The 18,597-nt window shown below is 51.7% G+C and overlaps 1 protein-coding gene across 2 annotated transcripts; it reads right to left on the reverse strand.

The window, feature by feature from the left end:
- Positions 1-15,572: 15,572 nt before the first annotated feature.
- On the reverse strand, positions 15,573-18,237 carry OTX2 (orthodenticle homeobox 2; the record flags this gene model as incomplete). 2 transcript variants are annotated; one of them, XM_082317099.1, is made up of 3 exons in its annotated part: positions 15,573-16,193; positions 17,583-17,734; positions 18,141-18,237. In XM_082317099.1, 3 exons carry the CDS (start codon positions 18,235-18,237, stop codon positions 15,573-15,575), a joined length of 870 nt encoding a protein of 289 aa, XP_082173225.1. The 2 variants fall into 2 exon arrangements, with proteins under 2 accessions (XP_082173225.1, XP_082173224.1); XM_082317098.1 differs by having other exon boundaries at positions 17,583-17,755.
- Positions 18,238-18,597: the final 360 nt, after the last annotated feature.

Consider the following 18,597-nt stretch of genomic DNA (forward strand, 5'->3'; position numbering starts at 1 on the left):
AATCCTTGGATTCATTGAGTTCCTTTTAGGACAAAATACAATTTCCAATGCTAAATCTGCTCAGATCTGCTACTCTGGGAATCTTTCAGTAGCCAGCAGTTCAATTTAGCTGGGAAAATGCATTTCTGTAGCATTCTTACTGAGGAAGCTTTGAAGACCCCATTCCCTGGAGGCAGAGTTAGCATACATGGGCACAAGATGTCTTTCCAATGGGCTCTTGGGGACAAAACCAGACAATCTTCTGAGTCGTGTTCACACCCAGTTTTTGGGGGATAACCCGCTAGCACTCAAGCAGAACAGGAACTCATGCAAGGGTCTTCCAGTGCCATTGGAGGCTAGGAGAAGCTATGCTGTTTTGAGCAGGCAGCTCTCAGGCTGCTGGAGATCTCCGCTGACCGTGATTTGAACTGCTCTGCTCTATCGTGATGTGCAGCATCACTGTATGGCACCACACACAAACGAAGGAGATCAGCACACAACTGTGCCATAAAGAACTTGACTCCAGGCTTTCATTTAGCATCATCCAAAGCAACAGCTCAAATCGTCCTTCCATCTTCCCCATCGCTGGACTGAAGCAAACATTAAGCGTTTAGTAGAACTGCTTCGCTCGGTGGGATGGCTGTTCTGCAACGAGACACCACCTCCCCGCCATCCCGTCACAGCCCAAATGCAGGCTTGGTAGCCGGATATTTATATGACACAAACTTGTTACTACTTTGAAAATATTTGTATAGAATAAGTAGCTCCTTCCAACCCTTTGGTAGACATCTTAGAAAAAGGGACAGGCTTTGCTCAGGCTGGGTTTGTTTCCTCCCAGGGCCGTTCAGGCAGCTGGGGCATGGAAAATGGTGTGTCATGCAGTAAAATAAGGTGCCTCATGCTAGGCCTGGTGAGAATGTCTTTTAAGCCAAAATAACACTGGGTCTTATTTACTTGACAGCTCAGACATTAATTTAAGACAGGCACAAATGAATCACCAGCCATGTTACAGTTGCCTCATTGGAATCCCTCTGCTATAATCTCATAGTTTTTCACCTAATTAATTTCCCCTTTCCTTGCACCAGTGTTTCATGAGTGTATCTTGTTTGGAGGAGATTAAGAGTCACACACTTCATTAGTAAGGTGTAAATTATCAGAGAGACCCTCTCCATCCACCTGCTTAATTGGGTTAATGAAGCATCTCTGTGGGCCCTAGTAAGACAGCACTGCTCTCTGCTCCCTGCAGGCGTTACCAGGGCTGTTTGGAAAATAGATGGAGACCTTGAAGTTCCCACCTTTGTGCTTTTTGAGAGTTGCAGGCATTTAATTAAAAAAAAAGGAAGGAAAAAAGCTAAGGTTGACACACATTGCAAGATAAAACATTCCCATCTATACAATTACAGTCATAAATATCGCTCAAATCAGTCTATGTCAGAACTTTCTTATGGCTAATTCCTAATGAATACTAATTCCGAATTTTTTCTCTACCTGAAACACTCGGACAATATAACACACACAGGAATGCCATTAATATTCAGTTAAATGGTTAAACAGGTATGGAGGTCACAGCAATGCAAAAGTAGAAATGGGGCTCATGTTCAGTCTCCAGTTGTGCGATGTGGGGTGCAGACAGTTCTGGGCAGTGCTGCCAGCGGGGCGGGTGCCCCTCGTTCCTGCTAGGACTGATTCCACATGGAAACAAGGACCCTTTATCTCTGCATATCCCCATCTCGCCTCTGCTTGGGTTTTGGAGACTATTCTTGCAAGGGAAAGTGATAAAACTCATATCAGGCGCATACATTACAGCACACCCTCTGAACAGGAAATTTTAAGTTGATATTAGAGATTATTTGCACTGCAACTCTCGGCTCAGAAAGTCACGCTCTTCCGATCTGGCACAGAAATACAGCGCGATGACTCATGAGCGCTGAGCACATCGGGGCACGCATTGATGTCGCTTGTGGGGTGAGATGGGCTCAGCACTGCTGAAAACCGAAGCTGATGCTGAGCGAGGTCAAAGCATCATGAATGCTGAAGGTCTTTAAATGTACTTGCAGGCTCTTTCTCATGAGCAAGTCATTGAACTCAGACTCGTGCAGCCAGAAACAAATCCGTCAGCAGTCCCGAGCCTCAACCGAATGGACAATTTGTGCACAGAAAATGAGGAGAAAGTCTATGGGTAAATTATTTGTCACAAATTATTCGCCCAGCTCTACCTGACAGAGCAGCGTTCTGCGTTTGATCTCTGTGAGCGACTGTCGTGGGAATCAAAGGGAGTTTTGTCAGGGGATTAAGTGCAGAAGATGTCGTCGAGAACTACATTAAAGATAAGAAATCCAGAGTGTGGCCCAAAGTGCCTAATCCCAGTACAACTAGTGAATTATTAAGTTGGTCATTTGACAGAAAGAGGAAAAAAAATCCAACTGTTTTTGAGACTGCCTAAAAAGAGGTTTCTATTAAAATACAGCAGTTGCATAATGAGAAAGCAACGTGCGGTTCCAGCATGAGAGCTGGGCCCTTGTGCCAGTCACTGCAGCTATGAAGCGATGGCAGAAAAACAGCAGCTTCCAAGGGCTGCCCCTTTTCCCAGGGGTAGGACTTTGAACCACCAGCTCCGACTGCCAGGGGGAAAGCACAGTTTTGAGGTATCAGCAGTAACTCACCTTCGGAGGCTTGAGATGTGCCTGAGACACCTGGCTGATCCCAAACCGATCCCGCAGGAGGTCCATCCTACCTCTAGAGTCTCCATGCCTTGCTGGTAAAACAGGGATGAGATTTCCCTTTCTGCCAGGAGCACATAACTGTTTTGTAACTTCTCTGCTTGTGCCATGCTGAGTCAGAGCTGGTATGAGAATATACGTTATCGAAATGCTATTGGGAAACCAAAAGAGACATAGGATGGGGCAACCTGTGTCAGCCTCCGCAGTGGCTTGGAGAGGTAGGAAGGAGGTGTTTGGAAGCAGCCTTGGGAACATCCCGCTGGGACAGCCACTGCAGCAGTGTCACTGGAAATAAGTCATTTAATTAAAAACTGCTCAAGTTCCCAAAATGTGATCTCCTGTCTTGTTCCTACCCAGCACAGGGCAAGAGATGTGATGGGTGCCACTGTTCAGTGTGAGTCACGGCAAGCACAGGATAACGACAGGCAGAACATTCAGCAATTAGAGAAGAAAGCAAACAGGCAGGTCTCAGACCACTGGAAATGCTGGATTTCTAGACAAAGAGCCTCCTACAAGCACAGGAGCATCTGCACAGGCAACTGACCATGGGGATGAATATAAGAAAATAGAAATCTTAACAGTCTCGTGGGGAAAAGGGAAGAGGAGTGAGTGAAACACCATCTCCAGGAATCCTGCCAGGGATCCTGGAGCAGCTGATAAAGGTATTTGATGAGCTGCGGGAACCCCAGCAGAGTGAGACACCATTTGTTACACAAAATCAAGAGGAGGGGAGGCAAGAGGTACTTGCATTACAGAGGTGGGAGCTCTGGCATCGTAACATTGCCTTGCAGACACCACCAAGTCCCTAATTAGGGACAGGCTCACCTGGGAGACGTGGCCAGGGCATGGGACAGGGTGCTGAGCAGCAGGACCAACCCCACAGCAATGATTCCAATCAGGAAGGGCAGCATCAAGGTCCCATGTATGACACAGAGAGCAGAGAGCAAAATGCTCTACAGGAGTGATGGGGAACAAAGTCACTTAACGCCTCAATGCTACCACTACTGCGAAATGTGAACTGAGGACGCCGTGAAGAGGCAAACATCTATGAGACACACTGCCACTCCAACGTACAACAGGCACTGAGACCATTTCTGCTGTCCTTGGGCCAGTGTGGTGCAAGGGGAATCCCTGGGACTCCCTCACAATTGTCCCAGAGGACTTCCAGACACACCGTGAAGGATCATCAGGACAGGTTTGGTGTGGAAGAGAGGTGGGTCCAAGAGGACAATGCAGCAGCTGCCAAAGGAATTGGCTGGAGGTCGAGGCCCGCAGATGTCCCTGCTAGGGGACACACTATGGGATTGCTCAAAGGGGCTTCAGAGCTTCACAAAACAGAACAGAGCAAAAGACCCATCTGGTCTCACCACTGCATACAACTGGTTGCTAGTTATAAACCCTTATTCTCCAAATTAAGCCAGTGATCAACTTTAAGTAATCCATGTTTCTGGAAGATGTATTTCTGTGTTGTGGACATAAAGCAGGAGAGAGCAGGGCTCAAGGGAGCTGGCGCAAATGATCCCTCGCTTCGCTGGAGGTCTGGGCTCGTGTGGGAGGTGACAGTGATCCCTCAGGCTCCCTTTCGGTCACAGACACAACTTGCAACAAGGGACAGATAGGAAAAAACTCTCCTCCATGTGAGCAGTTAAGCTCTGGGGCAGGGACCAGAGAAGCTGAGAGGAATCTCCATCCTTGGAGATATTCAAAATTTGACTGAAGCAACATGATTTAACTTTGACGTTAGCTTCGCTTTGAGCAGGATCTAGGACTGGAGACCTTCAGAGGTCCCTTCAAACTTGAATTGTTCTATGACTTTTCCATGGTATGACTATCTATCTAGTTTATGCAGAAAGTTGTCTAAGAAGCAGCAGTCAATGTGAATTTGTCAAGAACAAATCTACTCAGAGCAGGGAGCAACTGCAATGTGCTGGGCTGCTCCATCCCAGGGGAGAGGTCACTGCCTCTCAGCTGCTCCCTATGCCCTTCCCTGGATATTCCCATTCCCTCAGAGATCTGCTGGCGCGGCTCCACGTGCAGTTGGTCTCTAAGCTATCAGAGTCACCCAGGCTACTAAAATGCTTCCATTAATAAGATGTGCATGTGGAGGGGGCATAACTTTCGCACACAGCAGCTAAAGGAGCATGCGTGACTGATGCTGACGGCTGCCAGCCTGTGAAAACACACATGGGGGACACTGAAAAGGGGGAGGTGGGGAAGGACGTCGTGACCCTGTTTGTTGAAGCAAAGTGATGAACAGATCTGCTGAAAGGTGAACCAGCTTGGGTTTGTTTGCTGACACCTCGCTGCTTGGATACTCAAACCTTGCAATCCTCTGCCACCCTTTGGCAATAGCACAGTCGTGTCTGCCTTGCATCCCTCTCCTTTATCTTTTTCCCGTAATTCGGCCGACAAGAAACTCTTCCAAAACAATGGCACACTCGTGCCTGTCCTCACTGAGAGCAAATGATTTACAAATAAGCTCAACTTCCCACCACGTTAGGGTGAGGGTCTGTAGATCATCACTCTATACCTGAAGATTTGCTTTGGTGAAAGTTCTGGTGAAGCATGTATCCTGCTTGGGTTCAAATAACTGGGGAGGACTGAACCGCTGTCCTTGCCTCTCTTCTGATTTGCACTGCTTCAAAATCTATCAGCTGCTGTCGCCATGCTGGCACTTGGGCCAGGAGTATGGGGTATTGGAGAAGTCCCTTTCTTCCAACACTGAACAAGGAACTAAAATGGAAAATGACCCGTCAAAGACCTTTAGATCTCTTTCCAGCCCTCTGATTTTTCCTTATGGATGAAAATAAAGCAGTTTGTGTTTATCTCTCTGCATCATGTCCTGATGACATCTGGAAGAGGCTTCCAGCCATCTCGGGTAGCGGGGGCACCACTGGCCACATCCGCTGGGACGCAATCAGGAAGAAGAGATGTGCTGTAAACAGCAGCAGTCTGCGTGGGATTTGTGTTTTAACGGGTTCAAGAATCGGTGTTAGCATATGCTAACCACTCTTGGCAGGGTGATCATTATGCAAATGCCTACAGTAAACAGGTAGGAAATTAGATCTAATCAGGACAACCCCCTCCCTCCCCTCTCCTGACACAGGAAAGTTGACTCCATCACACTGCTCTCTGTGCAAACCAAAAGAAGGCTGAATTCCAGCCTGAAACCTCAGTTTTTCATTTGTCCTTTTGTTCTCATGTGTTTGGTTTCTTGCATAAGTCACTGGAAACCTAAGGGAAGCCTTGTGATTGCTTTAATTTTAAAGCTCCCAGAACAGGCTGGTATGGCTGTGTCTAGAATTAACGCTGCTTGTGGATTTCTGTGATTGGAGGGCAAATAAAAAATAAGCATATCATGCCTGGTCTCCATGAGTAATTTGACTCTGTATAATATCTAATCACTGTCTATTAAACTGCGGAGTGGGTAAAGATGCCGTCTGTTAATCCTGATGGGGACAGTTAGAGTCACAGATTGCCAGTATGAGCCCACGATCATCACTGGATTCTTAGATTATCAGGAGACCTACACATCTTCGGTGCTGCTGGGGCGTCACGCAGCTGATTTCTGTCTCACACTCCCTCTCCCCATGCAGCTCAGCCCATCTCCTGCATTTTCAACACCTCAGCTCCTCTGTGCCCAAGTGCCAGACACAACTGGTTGATTTGCACTGTGCTCCATCGAGGGGCTGTGTCTGACACAGGAACGCCAACCTCGTGGCTCATCTCAGCCAGCCCACCTACGTGGGACCACGTGTGGCATCACCCAGATGGGCTGGGGGAAGGCTCCTTGTTTGCCCCTGCTGCCTTGTCCCCGGCCCAGCAAGCATAATGCCCACGGCCAAAGTCTTTGCAGGCTCCTTTGCCAGGCACCTTATCATCCTGACACCAAAATTGCTCACAAACATAGCACAGACAGAGCTAATCCTCAGGCCAACGCAAACTGCAAAGCAAATTGCTTCTGCCCCTACCATCAGTGGTCCTCCAGGCCCTGCCAGCAGTAAGGGCTGCCTTTGTCCCTGGGTCCTGTCAACTTGTCCCCTTCCCAACTGGGCTAAGGGTACCCTCTACAAGGCTCAGCTCCTGGGTTTAGAAAATCTCAGCCTCCCAGATGTCTTAGAAAGGACCAGGCATCTTCTTGCAACACATATTAAAGATTGTGGCCAAGTAATAACAACTGTTTGCTGCAGTATGTATGCAAAGGTTGAGGCAATGAAGGCACTCCAGACAGAAGCATAAAAGCCACATAGACGGCTCCTCAGCCATGATGGCCTTCCTGCATCCTATATGGGCCCCAGGACATACATATGAGAAGTGGTTGCTGCAGGGTCACCCTGGCAGGGAGGGACTTGCACATCCCTTGGCACCCCAGGGTGCATCTTGATGCTCTTTTTGCCTTTGATTATTGCAGCCTGACCCCATGGTATGGCGGTGAGGGGAGCCTCAATAGGCCCTCGCTGGCCAGTGATGCCATCAAAGTAAAAAATGAAATGTCAGAGAGACTAGGATTTTTCCTGGGAAATTAGACATATAGGGATCATTTTAATGTGGTTGCATCAATACAAGTAATTAAATACATGTAGTGAGGCTCTAATTTTGGTTTCAGTTATATAGAGACCAGTGTAATGCCACAAGGTGACCTCTGCATCTGCACAGTTGTTCCCACCAAACTCCAAAAAGCTCCAGCATGCTGTTTATTACTAATTTTCAATCAATCCACCACCATCCCTTGCAATGTCATAGACTTGCAGCAGACCTGGATGATCCATTCAAACACTGGCACCCTGCAAAAGGCCGAAGGCACCCCCCAAAACACAGGGAAAGAGACTCGGATCTCTCTGCAGTGACCCCTTCTGCAGTCACCTCTCTCCCTGTTGATATGGGAGGCCATGAGTCAGAAAGGAGCTTTGGCAGCCTGTAGCGGTTTAAGTCGCCCCTGGCAGTACCTGCCAAAGGAGGCGGATGGTTTGCACACCTGGAGAGGCTGGCACCGTGTCCCTGGTCCCCGCGGCAGGGAGGCAGCAGGAGACAGAGTGGCCTTTTGGGTTCCCACCAGACTCCATCACCCTTTTCACCATCCCACCACCCCACCACCCCAGTTCCTGCAACCTCGCAACTGTCGGGAGGGCTTAGTGCTCACCGGCTGGTGCCTGCCCCGGCTTTCCAAACACCTTCCTCCTGCAGGGATGCTGAATCGCCCTGGTTATCTCTCCAGGGGCATTTGCTCACCCTTTGCCATCCAGCCCTGCTTTTCTTTGCCAAGCTCTCCGTCCTCTGGGTACCTCTTTCTATCACTTCTCTCCCTTCACTAGCTCTGGGGATTCGGTGTTTAACCATTCTGCCTGCATGCTCTTTCACATTGCTAATAAAAATGTTAAATAAAGCCAAGCCCACGCTGCCTCCTCTGCGACTCACCACACTCCCTTTAATCGCAACTCCTCCTTCGCAGCCCTGCAGCCGCCGGGGCAATGCCCTCACCCAGCTCAGCCTTCGGTAACTCCCCAGATGTGATTCCCTGCAGGTATGTCCCTAATGGAGAGGAGCCTGTTTGTCCTGAGGGGTCAAACCTGCAGCCCCACACCCCATGAAGAAGCCACAGTGGCCCACAGGGTCCCCAAAAATCAATGAGACGCAGCAGAGCATGGTTACCTGTCCTTCCACCACCGTGGCATGAAGGGACCGGCTTGCATGGATGAAGGGATGCTTTGCTTTTAACAGCAATATCAGAAGATAAATCGGCTTCACCTCTGCTTTAAACTGTGTCTGAAAGCAAAAGCAATTTGTCATTTCTAAAGGGAACGAGGATGCAGGAGGACCCGGCCCTGGTGCGAAATACACAGTTTGGCCTTACCAAAAAGTCACAAGTGAATCAAAGCAGGTCAGTAGGAAATTTCTTCTTCTTGGCGTTGACATCCTGACCTCACAACCTCCTTTGGGAAAGCCAAAAATGCTTCCAGTCTTGAAAACTCTCTGGTGTCATTACTTCAGCAAGGTGGGAGGGAGTTCAATCATCTCCCAGCAGGCTGTGAACTGCTATTAATGGTGAGAGAGGGTGGAAGCACCGCTGCGAGTCCCACAGCCGCTCTGTGCTAGGTGCTGTGTGCACAGACAAAATGCGGTCCCTGTTGAAAAGGTTACAGACCAGAAAGGACTTTTAAAACATATTTTCTGAAGCAGAAAGGAGGTAAGTTGCCCTCCCTGCTCCCTCGTGCTCTCTTTTACCTCTCCAGCCTGGTCGCAGGCCCTCCCAGGGCTCAGGGCTCTGCGGGGCGAGTTGCCCCCATGGAGGGTTAGATGATGCATTTTCTAAGCAACAACAGCTCTGGCAGAAATATTGCATCTCTTGTTACCAGCATCCACACGAGATTAAATATCAGGGTCCCTACCTGTAAGCATGTGAGGGGAGGCAGGGAGAGAACCAGCTCCTCCTTGAAAACAGAAAACAACAGAAATATGGTCCGGTTTTTCCAGCAATTAGCTCCATAGGGATCTCTGTAAGGAGGTCTCTGGTCTCACAGAGGCACCTCCTTTCCTCTCGCTCTCCTTATAATGATGCTACCTCAGCCTTCCAAATTTAATTACCAAGTAATTACAGATCACGTACAGTGGCTTGGCCCTGGCAAGGGCTGAGTGTCACCAGGAGGTATCTGAGACCAAGGAAGGTGTTTTCTCTGTGCGCTGAAGGGGAGTCCTCACCGGTGCCTCCAACTCCGCATCTCGAACGGGGAAAACCCAAAACTGGGCTCAAGCCCCATGACGGTGCAGTGTGCGACCCCGTGCCTGGGGACGTCGTTGCCACAGGTCATCCTATGGTGGCCAGAGCACACGATGCCGTTCCCAAATCTGTTTAAATGAAGAACGGGAAAAGGACCGCGCCAAGGAAGACGCTTCCTTTTCGGCACATCCCTCACTAAGAAGTATTTGCCAATAAGCTGATAATCAGGTGGCCCGGCCACCCCCGGTACGTTAGACCTTGCTGCTTAGAGAATATTTGGTCATACAGTATCTCCATTAGGAGTTTGTAATCCGCTATCACGGCATTTGAGAGTCATTTGAGTATAAGGAGATTTTTATTAATGGTTCATGAGCCTAAAAGTCAAAATTGACTCTCAGAGCAGATTTTAACAGCTTGTGCGGCATTTATGTATTTATCTGCCTCTTCACCACCTCTTCTCCCCCCACCATCACCTCCATCTGCTCTGCCCCAGCAGAGAGGTGCAGCAGCGATAACAGCAGCGGGGAGACACTGGGCAGCCCCAGCAGCAGGGTCTGCTGAATGGTGTTTCTTCTCCCCTTCTGTCTTTTTCTGTCTTCTTTTTCCTTTCCTTTCCTTTCCTTTCCTTTCCTTTCCTTTCCTTTCCTTTCCTTTCCTTTCCTTTCCTTTCCTTTCCTTTCCTTTCCTTTCCTTTCCTTTCCTTTCCTTTCCTTTCCTTTCCTTTCCTTTCCTTTCCTTTCCTTTCCTTTCCTTTCCTTTCCTTTCCTTTCCTTTCCTTTCCTTTCCTTTTCCTTTCCTTTCCTTTCCTTTCCTTCCCTTCCCTTCCCTTCCCTTCCCTTCCCTTCCCTTCCCTTCCCTTCCCTTCCCTTCCCTTCCCTTCCCTTCCCTTCCCTTCCTCTTTCCCTTCCTCTTTCCCTTCCTCTTTCCCTTCCTCTTTCCCTTCCCTTCCCTTTCTTTCTCTCTTTCTCTCTCTTTCTCTTTCTCTTTCTCTTTCTCTTTCTCTTTCTCTTTCTCTTTCTCTTTCTCTTTCTCTTTCTCTTTCTCTTTTTCTTCTCTTTCTCTTTCTTTCTCTTTCTTTTTTCTCTTTCTTTTCCTTCTCTTTCTTTTTTCTTTTTCTTTCTTTTTTGTTTTCCTTTGCTTTGCTTTTTTCTTTCTCTTTCCCTCTTTCTCTTTTTCTTTTTTCCTTTTCTTTTTCTTTTCCTTCCTTCCTTCCTTTCTCTCTCCCTCTTTCCCCCTCCCCCACCCCATCCTTCCATCCTTCCTTCTTCTTTCCTTCCTTTCCTTCCCTTCCTTCCATGTCCTTTCTCCCTCTCCCCCCACCTCCAGGGCCTCCCCGCGCACAGCACTGCGCTGGCCCGGCCCAGCCCTGACCCCCTCAGCCCCCAGGGCCCGGCCCCTCGCCCCAGCACGGCCCCGGCCACTGCAGAGCCCCAGCACCCGCAGCACGGGTGCCACAGGCGTCACCACACCCACCCGTGCTATAGGCATTCATACGTATGCACCGATACGTGCATTCGTGCGATAGCCATTTAGGATATGCATCAATATCTGCATTTATGCCCTGTGCATTGGTGCCACGTGCGTTTATAGATACACACCGATAGGTGCATTTACGCTATATGCATTCATTGACGTGCATTTATGTACGCATTTGTAGGCTATATCCCTTTATGCACGCGCATTGGTACGAGCATCCATGCTGTGTGCGTTTACAGATATGCACGGTGCTGCTCTATGCATGTATATGTGGGGCGGGCGTGCGCGGGGAGCGGGGTGCACGTCGGGAGGCGCCAAGCCTTGCGCACCCCATGGTCCCAGCACCCTGCAGGGCTGGGAGTGGGGGGCAGAGGTGCCCCCCCAGGTGACAGCCCCCAGTGCGGGCCGGGGGTGAGGGGGGCCACGGCCCCCCTGCGACCACGGGGGGCTGCCCCCTGGGGTTCACCTCCCTGGCCCCCCGGCCCTGCATGGCCCCAGGGGCGGGGGGGACCTGTCCTCCCCTGCTCTTTGGGAAACTGGGGACGGAGGGTGGGGGGCTCTTCTACTGTCTGTGCTCCCCTTTCAGTCCCTAAAACTGAATGGGGTCCAGGACCCAAACTAAGCCCAACCCCAAGCCCAAACTGTACCCAGCCCTCCCAACCCCATATCCATACCCAACATTCCCAATCCTCTTCCTAACTTTCCCAGACCCAAACTCAGCCCTCCCAAACCCAAACCAAAGCCTCCAGCCCTATCCCCACCCCAGGTAAGGGCAGTGCAGTGCCAGGGCTGTGAGTGGAGGTTTTGGGGGTCCCTGTGCCCCCCCACCCCCACCCTATGCCAGGTGGGGAAGCTCTGCTGTGATTCCCTAAATCCATCTTTTTTCAGTAACTCTCCCCCGTCTCCTTGGAAACTGGCATCGCTCCCCAGCCCCGCGCTCCTCCTGGAAATGCAGTCCCCCCAAAACTTGTCCCTGTTTTGGGGCTCCCTGGGCTGGCTCAGCCTGGGGTGGGAGCAGAGCTGGTTACTGGGGAGAGACTGGGCAGTGTGGGCTGGTGCTGGCAAGGAGCAGGCAGGGAGTGGGCAGGGAGCGGGCAGGGGGCAGGCAGGGAGTGGGCAGGGTGTGGGCAGGGGACAACATGGAGGATGGGGCAAGGTGCAGGCAGGGTGCAGGGAGGGAGCAGGCAGGGAGTGGGATATACCTATCAAGCAAGGTACAGGCAGGGGAGCAGGCAGGCAGGCTGTGGGCAGGGTGCAGTCAGGCAGACGGACAGGGAATCAGGCAAGGAAGCAGACCAGGAGCAGGAGGGGATCAGACAAGGAGTAGGCAGGGTGCAGGCAGAGGAGATAGAGCCAGCATTTGAGGCAGCTCGACTGTGGTCGGGGTCAAGACGTCCCTCCTGGTTTTCTGCTTTTTTCAGTTTTGGGGTTTTTTTTCAATTTTTGTTTTTTTTTTTTTCCTGCAGTGGGAAGTGTCACCCTTGCAGAACAGGGAGAAGATTCGCTTATATGTGTATTTTTGGAGGGCTGGGGGGACACGTCAAATCAAATACCCTTCTAATCAGCTCTTTGCCCCTAAATCCAGCTTTCTAACACTAAACCGATATGGTCCCCTCAGCTTTTCCCCCGATTTTATTGGATCCAGAATTGCCTCCCGCCGCCTGAGTTCAGAGGAAACGAATGCAGCTGGAAGAGAGATCTAAAACATTAAAAATGAAAAAGGAGTTAAAACGCTCTTTATATAATATTTTGTGTTTGCCAGCTCACCTTGGGATTTTGCTCTTTGCCCACGCGAGTGCCCATTTAAATTAAAAGCAGAAACAAACAGGTAGAGAAAATGTGGGAAGTGCAAAAAGCCAGGTAAAATTCAGAGAAATTCCTGCCATGAATTGGCTTTTTCTGATAAAAATGAGCCGTAGCCAGAGGAGCTCATCCCTAACAGACAGGAAAAAATACTCCGGAAAGAGAAGTAAAAGATAAGATGGGAAAAGCAAAATGGGAAAAGAGGTTTTAAAGAGGCTTTAAAAAAAAATAATCAAAAACCCAGGAAACAAAGAGCTTTTCGAGGCAGGTGGGCTTCTATGCCCCAGTTCATCAAGGACTTGCTTTTTCCAAGCATATTTTCCCGAAATAGTTTGGTTGTTTTTTTTTTTAGAGGGGGTAAACTTTCTTGGTTTGAGCCAAACCAGCGGAGAAATGAAACTTTCGGCGCTGCTGCCTGGGAGCAGCCAGCGGCGGGGACCCGGCTGAGCCGTCCCCGGCAGCCCCAGCCTCTGGCTGCCTTGCGCTTCCCAAAGCCTCCCTGCACTTATCCTCCCATTAAAAAAAAAAAAAATAAATGAGAAAAATCACCGATCGACAAGCGCTAACACGAAGCGGTGTAAAAACTCGCCCTCGTTCAGAGCCGGCCGGTGTGTTTATTTTAAAGGCTGATCTTTGCTCGCGGTGGCGGGGGACGTAAATGCCGCCGTGGGAAGGAGAGGGCTTGCGGGTGCCTGAGGAGGGGGACAGCCCGTTTGGGATGCGGGGATGCGAAGCCGAGGGCTGGCTGGAGAGACACCACGACGGCGGCGTTCGTGGTCCCCGGTCCTGGGGACCGCGGCGGGGTGACAGTGGCCACACGCCTGTGGCCCCAGGTGACTCGCAGGCAGGAGGGGGCTGGTGACAAGCCGTGGGGGACGGCGGGTGACAGGGAGCCCGATGGTGGCAGGTGCTTTTTTCAGCCTCTCTCTCTTTCCAGAGGTCCATTTTTTTGCTGCATTAAATCCAAACCGAGTTCAGGTCTCAAGCGACCCCAGCGACAGGAGAGGGGGAGAGAGAGGGAGAAGGACAGAGAAAGAGCCATCAAGAGCAGGGATGCTTGGGAAGGGCCTGATCCTGCATCGCAGGGTGCCGTGGCTTCAGCTCATGGAATTACAGCTTAAAAACCTGTCCCCCTCCTTCCCCAGCACCTCTGCTGGGATGATCCTGCCTGATCGCTCCCAAGTCCCCCCTTCTCCTCCCTGGATCAGCCTGGAAAGTTTAAGGCTCTCCCTAAACGCAATGGGGGACTTGCACCTCCCGGGAGGCCGCAGAGCAAACACATCCCTCCCCTCTCCACGATGAGATTTGGGAAAGCTGGGGGGAGGAATGTCACGTTATCCAAGATCTGTTTGTAACAAATGGGGTTTTTTTGCTTTAAAAAATTAAAAAAAAAAAATATATCCCCTTCATTTGGCTTCCTTCGCCTCGGGGAGCTGCTGACAAACCCCCTTTGTCTTGGCCGTGGAGAAGCAGCCGGACCCTCCTGGTCCCGCGCGCCTGGCTGCAACCGAGAAATCCCTGCGGCAGACGGCATCGCCCCTCTCCGTCACTCGCCGGATGCGATTAAAATGGAAGACAACCATCAAGTGTGCTAGAACCATTTTAATATAATTATACATATCTGCCAAATCCAGGAAAAAAGGTTTATGCATATATATCTTTTTTTTTTTTTTCAGTTAACATCTGCAAGCATAAACGACAATGAATTTCTCGGTTTAAATTCATCCAGGTCAGAGCAACTGCCCAAAGTCCTGTTAGATTTGACGGCTACTGCCAGCATGGCCAGCAGTAAGTGAGCTCCAGAGGAGTTTAATGTCCTCAGGTGGGGTTTTTTTCGGTCTTTTCTCTTTCATTCAGAGACAGTTTGTTGTAAAAAGTTTCAGTGCAGTTCACCTCGGGTGAAAGGCGATCGTGTTTTTTGTGTTTTTCTTTTTTTTTTTTTAATATATATTTTTTAATTATTTTTAAAAAGATGATAATAGGTAACTCAGTTGCTCTGAATTTCACTTATAATTATAACCTATTTAAATCACAGCAGAACTCCCGCTGGTGCAGAGTTCATAGTTGCATACAATACAGGAGATCACAGTTTTGAAGTCTAGCACAGATTAAAAACCACAGATGTACCATTTATATAAGACACACACTGATTGTCTCTTAAAAACTACATATTGACTCCTTATGAACATTATCTTTTTTTTTTTTATCTTTAAATAAAGTAGTGCAGCTAGGACAATCAGTCACACAACCCACACAGCCCTGAACCAAGTTCTCCGGGTGCCAACTTGAGCAAGTTGGGCGTGAAACAGTTGGATGAGCTCGAGAGCGAGAGAGAAAGAAAGAGGGAGGGAGAAAAAGAGGGAGAAAAAGAGAGATGCTGTCCATTCCGAATATTTTAACCGAGGGTTGGCTAACACATTGGAAACCTCTGGGTGAAGGATCTTTCCACGCACACACAAAAAAAGAAATAAAAACCTAGACTTTTTTTTTTTTTACTTTTTTTTTTTTTTTTAAAACTGGCCCGTAAGTGGGACCATCTCCCACCTCTTCCAAACAAAGAAACCCAACGATTGCCTAAAACTAGAAAGAACACAGATGGGTCTGTCTGTTTTCTGCTCACTAGATGATCTGTCCGTTTAAGGCCTTCCTCCTCCGTTTTTCCTCTTTATTATTCCTTTTCCAGAGCGTCTGAGCAGGAGATGAGTCTGAACGGGATCACACCAACACTGTCCCCCTCTTGTTGCTGTCGTTTGTTTGTTCGTTTGTTTGTCCGTTGAGTTATTTTTCTCTTTAATTTAACCAAGACCTGACTAAAACTGGAGCGTTCAGCCCAGCCTGTTCGTTCTCGTCGCGATTTCTCTCGTTATCACAAAGGTTCTTCACAAAACCTGGAACTTCCATGACGATGTCTGGTCCTTATAATCCAAGCAGTCAGCATTGAAGTTTAACTTCCAGGAGGCGGTTTGGTCTTTATAATCCAAGCAATCGGTGGTGGAGTTAAAGCCCAAACTGGAGGCTCCATAGCCCTGGGTGGAGAGGGAGGCTGGAGACTGGTTGAGGTGGCTGGTGACCGCGTTGGCACCCATGGGACTCAGGGTGGCCCCCGGTCCGGGAAGCTGGTGGTGCATAGGGGTCAAGTAAGATCCACAGTCCATCCCTCCGAAATAGGAGGTCGAGCCAGCGTATCCTTGGCTGTAGCCTGATGCCTGGGTGTAGGTCATCGGATAGGATCTCTGCATGCAGGAGGAAGAGGTGGACAGGGGGTCTGAGAGCGGGGAGATGGACGCCGGGCTCCAGATGGATACGGGGGCACTGCTGCTGGAAATGGTGGGCACGGAGGTGCTGGAGGGGGGAGTGAACTGCCCGCTGGTCCCGCTCTCCGAACTCACTTCCCGGGCCGGCGAATTCTTCTTTTTAGCCGGCCGTACCTTGTTCTGGCCCCCGTTCTGCTGCTGCTGCTGCTGCTGCCGGCACTTGGCCCGGCGGTTTTTAAACCATACCTTGAGACCGAGAGACGGGGAAGGAGAGAGAAAAAGCCTGGGGTTAGGGATACGCAGGAAAACCCAAGGGGGGAAAGAGCCGGGGAGCGGGGAGACCTCGCTGGGGAGGGGGCACTGAAAGCGCGCCCGGAGAGCGGAGGGTTGCAGGCTGCTGCAAAGAAAAGCTCCGGGGCTCCCCCTCCCTGAGATCATTAGCAGTAATAACAAGTGGAAATGGGCAAATCAAACTGCTTAATAAGGTCACTTTTGGGGGAAAGGGGGGGGAGCGCTCCCTATTTGCTGTTTGCCAGCCGGGGACCCCCAGGAATCACCATTTAAGGCCTATTGAAGTCAAGCCCTTAATTAGAAACAATAGAGCATCAGAAAGGGAGGGAACGATTAGGGAAACAGAGGCAGTGGTTGGGGGGGGGGGGTAAAGATGTCTCATTTACCCCCTAAATAGACTCTCTGCTCTCACCCCCAGCCAGGGCCAGCCCCCCAACCCATCTCACCCTCTTAGCAGGGACCGAGGGGGCTGGACAGGGGCTGGGGCGGCTTCATGGGGAGAAGGCTGGGGTCTGGCGTGGGGGGATCCCGGTCCCGGGAGGCCACGCTCCGCTGGGGCCCAGCACCGCGCAGCCTCGGGAAGCCTCGCAGGGAGGAGAGCGGGAGGGATGGTTTGGAGCTGCCCTGCCCCAGCTGCAGGGGTGCCCTAGATCGGTGGCGGGGGCAGCGCAGGCCTCCAGGACCCCCCTCCTGCCCTGCCAGCAGCACCCACAAAACGCTGCCTGGATTGGGCCCCTGCAGGCTGCCTGCAGAGCAGACACAGCCCAGCCCCAGGAGAGGGGTCCCCTCCGCCAAGGCCTCCTCTCGCTCATCAAAGTCCCTTCAAAGGGAGAGGAAGCCCCCAGTCTGCACTGGTGTGGAAGGGGATCCCAGTCCGACCCTGCTCCAAGGACGCGGGGATCCCTGGGGAAGGGAGGATCCTTTACGGCTTCCGCAGGGGCCCCAAGCACCTTCGGGGCAGGCTGGGATGTGGCGCCCAAGACAAGGCGCGGTGCAGAGCCTAGGGATGCTGGGGAGCCCTCCCCAGCTCCGAGGCCAACGAGGGTGGGGAGGGGTGCGGAGGGCTCAGGAGCTGGGATCCAGGAGCTGCACGAACCCCCCCAGTGCCCAGGGAGGGATGGGGGGGCACACTCCAGCCCTGGGGGGGCAAATCGCCATTCCTACACCCTCACCCATCTGTGAGCATCCTTCACCCCACAGGGACTTGATCTCCCTCCAGGAGTGACCCCATCCCCTCAAATAGCCCCCTCACCTCCCTGCCAGCCACCAACCAGCCCAAACCCTCCACGCCGGCCCAGAGGTGGGGGACAGACAGGGGATCTCCGCGGTCACCCCGCTTCCTACCTGCACTCTGGACTCGGGCAGGTTGATTTTCAGAGCCACCTCCTCCCGCATGAAGATGTCGGGGTAGCGGGTTTTGGCGAAAAGGGCCTCCAGCACGTCCAGCTGCGCCCGGGTGAAGGTGGTGCGCTCCCGCCTCTGCTTTCGAGGGGTGGCTACCAAAGGAGCCAGGGGCCCTGGCTGTCAGTCAGCGGCCCCTCAGCCCCCTGTGGTCCCCTCCAGCCCCCTCCCCAGGGGGGCACCCCCAATTTTCCCCCCCCTTCCCCTGGGCGACCCGCACCCCTCAACCCCCACCGTGCAGCAATCCCACCTCCGATGCCTCCTCCCCACCTTCCCTGGCTGGGTCTGGAGCACCCACCTCCAGCAGCAGGGTGTCCCCCCTCCGCAGACCCTTCCCCAATAAGAAGTTGAGGGTGAGGAGGAAGGGAGAAAGGGGGACCCCACGCCCCCCACCCACCATCACCGTCCCTGGGTATGTCGTGCCCCCAAAAGCTAATTCTTCTCCGGGGGGCAAAAAAGGGGGAGTCAGGGAGGGGGAAGAGGGAGGAAAACGTGGCTTACCGGGATAACCGACGGACGGATGCAACAAATCCATGCCCGAGGTTGTGAGACTCAGGCCATTGACTGCATAAGGTGGTTGCTTAAGATAAGACATCATGCTAAAGTTGTGGCGGGGAGGAGAGTTGGCCGAAATCCGGGCGAGGGGGAGCCGCCCGAGCGCCCTGCCTGCCCCGGGCGCTGCCGGGGGTGCCGTGGGGCGGGGGGGCCGCCAGGTGCCTGCGGAGCGGAGAGAGGAGGGATGGAGGGAGGGATGGAGGGAGGGATGGAGGGAGGGATGGAGGGTCAGGCCAGCTCGCTGCCCCCCCCCTCCCACCTTTTATCCCCGCTGCTTCCCCCCGTTCAATCCTCCAGCCGCTAAATCCAGACCCCCGGCCGGATTTGGGAGCTGGGAGAGACTGACTAGATAAACGCATCTCTCCCCAAAAAAGGGGAGAGGAGGGGAGGGAAGGGGGGGGGG

This window comes from Platalea leucorodia (genome assembly GCF_965183815.1).
Source record: "Platalea leucorodia genome assembly, chromosome: 7".
NCBI lineage: Eukaryota > Metazoa > Chordata > Aves > Pelecaniformes > Threskiornithidae > Platalea > Platalea leucorodia.